The sequence below is a fragment of the Otolemur garnettii genome, unplaced genomic scaffold (genome assembly GCF_000181295.1).
Source record: "Otolemur garnettii isolate 467f Iridium unplaced genomic scaffold, OtoGar3 scaffold00066, whole genome shotgun sequence".
NCBI lineage: Eukaryota > Metazoa > Chordata > Mammalia > Primates > Galagidae > Otolemur > Otolemur garnettii.
The window spans coordinates 1,179,803-1,186,752 of record NW_003852461.1 but is presented as its reverse complement, the minus strand read 5'-3'; the positions used below and the strand labels follow the sequence as shown (position 1 = coordinate 1,186,752).

The 6,950-nt window shown below is 37.5% G+C and overlaps 1 protein-coding gene across 4 annotated transcripts in view; it reads left to right on the top strand.

The window, feature by feature from the left end:
* TMEM59 (transmembrane protein 59) overlaps window positions 1-6,950 on the top strand; it is a 26,599-nt gene that overhangs the window by 8,339 nt on the left and 11,310 nt on the right. For 2 of the 4 annotated variants that reach the window (XM_012807197.1, XM_012807196.2), the window contains 3 exons: window positions 2,463-2,615; window positions 4,149-4,227; window positions 5,384-5,465. In XM_012807197.1, the coding sequence (XP_012662651.1) occupies window positions 2,463-2,615; window positions 4,149-4,227; window positions 5,384-5,465 (314 nt within the window). Of the gene's footprint in view, window positions 1-2,462; window positions 2,616-4,148; window positions 4,228-5,380; window positions 5,466-6,950 lie in introns of all 4 variants that reach the window. The other 2 variants (XM_003793108.2, XM_012807195.2) reach the window with 1 other exon arrangement.

The window sequence follows — 6,950 nt, the reverse complement described above, 5'->3', positions numbered from 1 at the left end:
GCTGGTCTTAAACCTGTGAACTCAAACAATCCACCCACCTTGGCCTCCCAAGTGCTGGGATTACAGGAGTGAGCCACCGTGCCCAGCTATCACTTATGTATAGTTTTAAGACTAAACTGCTTATCATAGTCTTGTTGCTGATTACCTCTCCAGTGTCACCTCTTAAAACTCCCTACTTCTCATACTCTATACTCCAAACATATTGGGAACATTTCCTTAATTTTATTAATTTTTGCATAAGAAATATGGTCACATGGCACAAAACTCAAAAGATAAAAAGAATATACATATAGTGAAAAGTCTCCTACCCCTGTGACCCTTAGCCACTCAGTTTTCCTTCATTAAAGTCCTTCATTAAAGTAGCCAAGTTCACCAGTATGGAAGTATTTTAGGCATATGCAAGGAAGGATATGCATATATATTTTTTGTAAATATAAGTATACATAAAGAGCTACTCATTTTTTTTTTACTACATAATATTCCAAATGGACGTATTTTAATTTATTTAGGCAGTCCCTTATTTGTGAACAGATAGCTCATTTCTAATCTTTTTCATTTATAAATGATGTTGTATATTTTGCACATTTGTGGGTATACCTACAGAATAAAATCATAGAAATAGAATTGCTGAGTTAAGAGGTATATGCATTTTTAAATTTTATTTTATTTCATTTTATCTTGGAGATGGCATCTCACTATGTTGCCTAGGCCTAAGTTCAAGCAGTCCTCCCACCTCAGCCTCCTAAATAGCTGGGACTATAGGCATGCCCTCTGTGCCTGGTAATATATCCATTTTTAATTTTGAGAAATAGAGTAAAATTGCCCTTCATAGAATTTGTACCTTTTTTTTTTTTTTTTGCAGTTTTTGGCTAAGGCTGGGTTTGAACCCGCCACCTCCAGTATATGGGGCCGGCGCCCTACTCCTTTGAGCCATTGTACTGTTTTTTAAAATTGAGATATAATTCACATACTGAAAAATTCACCTAAGTATACAGTGAAGTGCTTTTTGGTATATTCACAAAGTTTTCAGCTATCATTACCATCTAATTCCAGAATGTTTTCATCACCCTGGAAAGAAATGCCATACTCATTAGTAATCATTCTCCTTTTCTTCTCCAGTAACCCCCTGGCAATGTGCTACTTTTATTATAGTTTTAATTTGTGTTTCTAGTATTATAAGTAATATTACACGTATTTTCAAATGCTAAGTTTGAACATTTCAAATGTCTAAGTTCCTTTTCTCTTAATTGTATACATACTGAGCAGTTCTTAATTTTTATGATAGGACACATTGTTTCATAGCTTCTGTTTCTTCTACTCCTCACCTGCCTAGTGAATCCTGACACCAGCCACTGTCATTTCATTTTTGAAACCTTCTTAACCCTGTCATTCCAATTGGGTTAAGTACCTTTCCTTTATATACATATATCACCCTGTGTCACCCTTCCTTTAACTCCTGTCCTATATAGATTATGCAGATTAAACACAGGTATACATTACTGAATAAAACTCACATGGTCCCTGATCTCTTTAAATTTATATTTGTAGGCTTACTCAGTGAATTAATTCTGAATATCTATCTTCTGATTCTGATACCCTGTGATGCCTTTTCTAGAGGAACAAAGCGATCCATAAAGTTCAGCAAATGGGATTCCATGTTTGTGCTCTATAGAGGGATCCAGTGCTGCTAAATATTTAAATCAAGAAGTCAGAATTGGAGGGAGGGCGGCACCTGTGGTTCAGTGGGTAGGGCACTGGCCCCATATACCAAGGGTAGTGGGTTTGAACCCAGCCCCTGCCAAACTGCAACAAAAAATAGCCAGGCATTGTGGTGAGCACCTGTAGTCACAGCTACTCAGGAGGCTGAGGCAAGAGAATCGCCAAAGCCCAGGAGTTCGAGGTTGCTATGAGCTGTGACACCATGGCACTCTACCAAGGGCAATAAAGTGAGATTCTGTCTCAAAAAAAAAAAAAAAGAATTGGGGGCGGCCCCATATACCAAGGGTGGTGGGTTTGAACCCAGCCCCTGCCAAACTGCAACAAAAAATAGCCAGGCATTGTGGTGGGCACCTGTAGTCCCAACTACTTGGGAGGCTAGGCAAGAGAATCGCTTAAGCAGAGGAGTCTGAGGTTACTATGAGCTAGGGCGCTCTACCTAGGGCCACAAAATGAAACTCTATCTCAAAAAAAAGTCTCCACATTTTTGGACTTGATTCAAAAGCCTGTTATCCTGATAGAGGTGACAGAGCTTATAAATGTGTTTGGTGGCAAATTAGTAGCCTGGTATTTTAAATTCTACTGTAGTTAATTTGCATGGATTACTAAGAATTTATTCTAATGTTGATGATTGTAGTATATTTAATTGTTTATACTTTAATAAGGATTTGAAGAATCTTGGTTATGTTTTTCTCTTGAATATGTATGTGTAAAAAATAACATGTTTTTATGATTTTTTTTTTAAGCTTATGTCCTTGATGCCAAAAATGCATCTACTCTTCCCTCTAACTCTGGTGAGGTCATTCTGGAGTGACATGATGGACTCTGCCCAAAGCTTCATAACCTCATCCTGGACTTTTTATCTTCAAGCTGATGATGGAAAAATAGTTATATTCCAGGTGACAACTGTGCTTCATAGATTCATCTAAATACCAACAACAGTAAATGTGTATGTCTTAAATGAGTTTCTTGGCATAGAACCATGTATTTAGTCACTTATAAGTGTTCATCATCACATAATAATTCGGTACTTGTTTGGCCTACATGAAAACACTTGGGATCAGGATACAGTTTGATTATTCTTTGCTCTGCTCATTCATTCTTATCTAACCCATTGGTTCTTCTCTAACCAGAACTGAGTCTTCCAAATTTTATTGTGGTTAAATTGATAAAATGACATTTTTAGGTACGAGAGATAAGAATAATTAACATGCATTGGATATAAATAGTGGCATATATATGACCACATATGAATATTAGAGAAAAGTGATATGAAATAATTTTTAGTTGTTTATAGAGAACTCGTAGAAGTATTTTGCCTAACAAGGTAACTTTCTTTTATCTCATCATTTACCATGGGATGTGCTAACTGCTATTCCTTGGAAGTTCCGTTGTACTAGACATTATCTCAAATCTTAAACAGATTTTTGAGATATTATCCCTAGTTTATTGATGAGGAAGCTGAGAGGAACATGTTGAAGGTCATGCTGTCAGTAAATAACAGAATTAGGCTTCAAACTCAGGGTACTTTAGCACCAAGGCCCATATACCACCCTCCCATGCTGTCTTTCTTTTAATTTAGTAATTGAATTTCTCAGATTTACCAGTCAACAAATTATGTTGTGGCATTGTCTTCCTCACAGGTAACAATTAAAGTAAGCCTTTTAATTATTAGGGCTAATTGAGTGGCTTGCATATGGCTAATAGGTAATTTTTAGCACTATTGTGAGCCTTGGGTCTTGTGTGCTTAATTTGGTAATAAGTAAAAACAGGAATTTCTCTCTTTAAATTAAGGAACAAAGTCTATTTGCCTAAAACTACTCACGTCAAAATTTAGGTTGACTCTCAGAGTGCAGCCTCATTCATTCCTGATTCAGTGTGAGATTAGCTCTGTTTCTCTCTAATGTTTGTGTGAACTTGAGTATAACTGGAATGAAAAATCCTCATTCCAGAGGATCAGAACTGTATAAAAGTATGGCGTGTTTGTCTGTAATTTATGAATTGCTCATACTTGGGGAAGAATGGAATGTTTCAGATGAGAAAAAATGGAGATAGTGTGTGTTTAACCAAAAGTTTTGACCATCTGCTAATTTATTCCTGATCAACTAGAATTAGAACTCATTTTTGCACAGTATGCTGTTTAATATCGTGTGTCAGAATTTGTCCTTCTCTCTCCTTTTTTAAAAAATGTTGTCGGGAAGTTAAACTAAGTGGTTGATGGTGCCAGAAATCTGTTTCTTTGAAAGGCACTAGATCTGATGTTTAGGAAGTGCAATTAAAATATATTGTGGCTAATGTGTATTTTTTTATACTGTACTTCTTGTTACTTTTTCTTAATTTAAATGTTTATAGAGATGATGTGTTATAGAACTTGTTACTGGAAAAAAGCTTAAGAAGTACAAATGACTTAATTGCTTTCATTATCATTTTAGTCTAAGCCAGAAATTCAGTATGCGCATTTGGAGCAAGAGCCTACAAATTTGAGAGAATCAACTCTAAGCAAAATGTCCTGTAAGTTTTATTTTAAGTAATTTGGAGAGAATAATTAGCAGTCAAATCTAGTTGCCATAGGATTGGTTGTATGTTTGTTTTTACAGTAATGGAAGGTGAACAGATAATTTCTAAAATAGTGGGTCTCAAACTTTAACATGCATTAGAATTTGGAGAGCTTGTTAAAATAGACTGCTGGACCCCACCTCTAGAGTTTCTAACTTAATAAATCTAGGAGAGGATCTGAGAATTTGCATTTCTAACAAGTTCCAGATTTTAGTTGATATACCTGGGACCAGACTTTGAGAACATTTAGTATGCTTCAAAAGATGTTTTGAGTATGAATTAATCAAGTATTCTGGTATTTTCCATCAAATTATCCAACTATCCCAAAAGTATGAGTCCCTATTCTATTTTTATGTACGTGCTAAAAGTGAATTTTAACTTAAAGAACATAAAACATCAAGCTAAGTTAGCACCTACTTACTTTTTTTTTTGTTTTTGGTCCAGGGGCTGGGTTTGAACCCGCCACCTCCAGTATATGGGGCCAGCGCCCTGCTCCTTTAAGCCACAGGCTCCGCCCTGCTTACTTACCTTTTAAAACTTACTAGCTCCTACTTTATTTTAGATACTGATTTAATTAACCTTCTAATTATTTTGGCAGGTGGAAGAGGGTGGATAATGACAACACATAAGAACGTTCTTGTTTTGTTTTGATACAGTCTCTCTGTCACCCTGCCTCCACCTCATAAGTAGAAGCAACAGGCACTTGCCAATACACCAGCCTAATCTTTCTATTTTCAGTAGAGACAGGGAGGGTCTCACTCTTGCTCAAGGTGGTCTCAAACTCCTGAAGTCAAGCAATCCTCTTGCCTTGGCCACCCAGAGTGCTAGGATTATAGGTATGAGCCACCGTGCCTATACTAGAACTTGTTTAACTTTGATGAAAATAAACTAAATTTGGGGCCACATCTAATTAAAAGGAAGACATCAATGTCAGTAAGAATTTGAATATAAAACAGGAATCCCATAATGTGGTAGAATATTTATATTATATATTATAAAATGTATTACATTATACTTTCATAATTGGATATCTGTAGAATGTGTGTATGTAGAAGTAGTCATGTGAGACTGGCTTTGAGTGTCATAAACTTGTGCCTTATTATTTCAGCAGATCTGCAAATGAGAAACTCACAGGCACACAGGAACTATCTGGAAGATGGAGAAAGTGATGGCTTTTTTAGGTGCCTCTCTCTGTATGTAATCCTTTTTATTATGTAATAGAAGATAGAATCTGACTTATATTAGAGCAATGCATTCCTTTTACTATTTTAAAATTATATTGGCAGCTCAGAAGTAAAATCTTCTTACCTTCTCCTTCCAAACTTATACTTTTAGATATTTTTGTTTATTTAAAAGATATATACATACTACTTTAATGAAACCCAAGCAAGTAACTTTTTTCACAATACAAGAGCACTCTTTCTGTTAGGATTCCTTGGTTTATAGTAAGAAATGTGCTTTTCTAGACATTTTTTTTCTCTAGACATTTATATTAAGCTTTAAAGTATGTCTGAATGGTTTGGGAATCAGATTTTGGTCTTTTTTTTTTGAGTCAGAGTCTCTGTCGATCTGGGTAGAGCGCTGTGGCATCATCCTAGGCCAAGCAACCTCAAACTCTTGGTATCAAGCAATCCCCATGCCTTCGCCTCCTGAGTAGCTGGGTACAAGAATGCAGCACAGCGCCCAGCTAAGTTTTCTGTTTTTAGTAGAGACAAGTCTCACTCTTGTTCCGGCTGATCTAGGACCCCTGAGCTCAAACAATCCACCCATCTCTCCCTCCCAGAGTACTAGGATTGTAAGTGTGAGCCACCATGCCTGGCCTTGGAGTCAGATTTTTATTCTTGTTTTTATCAGCATGACCAGATATGAGGCTAGAGGAGATACAGAGGACTACAGATTCAGAAGGGCTTTGTATTCTGTACTAAAGATGGTCAGCTTTGTGCCAGGAGTTGTAAAGGGGGGCGGAAACGTGGGCAGGAAGGAGTAATGGGTACATTGCACCCTCCTAGGAAAGATTATCAAACCTTCTAAGACTGAGAGGAGGGTTTTATCAGAGTGTATGTACCTCCCACTCCTTCATGAGGTTTTGATATGAGCACTCCCTCGTACCTTCACAAACACACACACCCACACTCACCCACACACACAACCAAGATAAGGAAGAAGAGAAACTCAGTGGGCCGAGGTACTTAATTGATTATTATATAATCTGTCTGATATCAGACCTGACATTTCAGTATAATGGCAAATAAATCTTTGCTTGGCAATGTGTGCCCTCTAGTAGGCTGGGGTTTTTGTTTGTTTGTTTGTTTGTTTTTTTCTGGTCGGGACAGAGTTCTACCCCATGCCCTGAGCAGAGTACAATGGCGTCATAGCTCACTGCAACCTCAGACTCTGGCTATGGGCATCCTGCTACCTCAGCCTCCAAAGCCACTGGGATTACAGGCGCTTGCTGAGGCACCTAGCTGGGTTTTTCCATTTTTTTTCATGAATCAGGGTCTCACTTTTGCTCAGACAAGCCTCGAACTCCTGAGCTCAAGCAATCCTCCTACCTCAGCCTCCAACGGTGCTGGGATTACAGGCATGAGCATGAGCCACTGCGCCTGGCTGTTTGTTTTTTTTGTTTGTTTGTTTGTTTTTTTTGAGACAAAGCCTCAAGCTGTCCCCCTGGGTAGAGT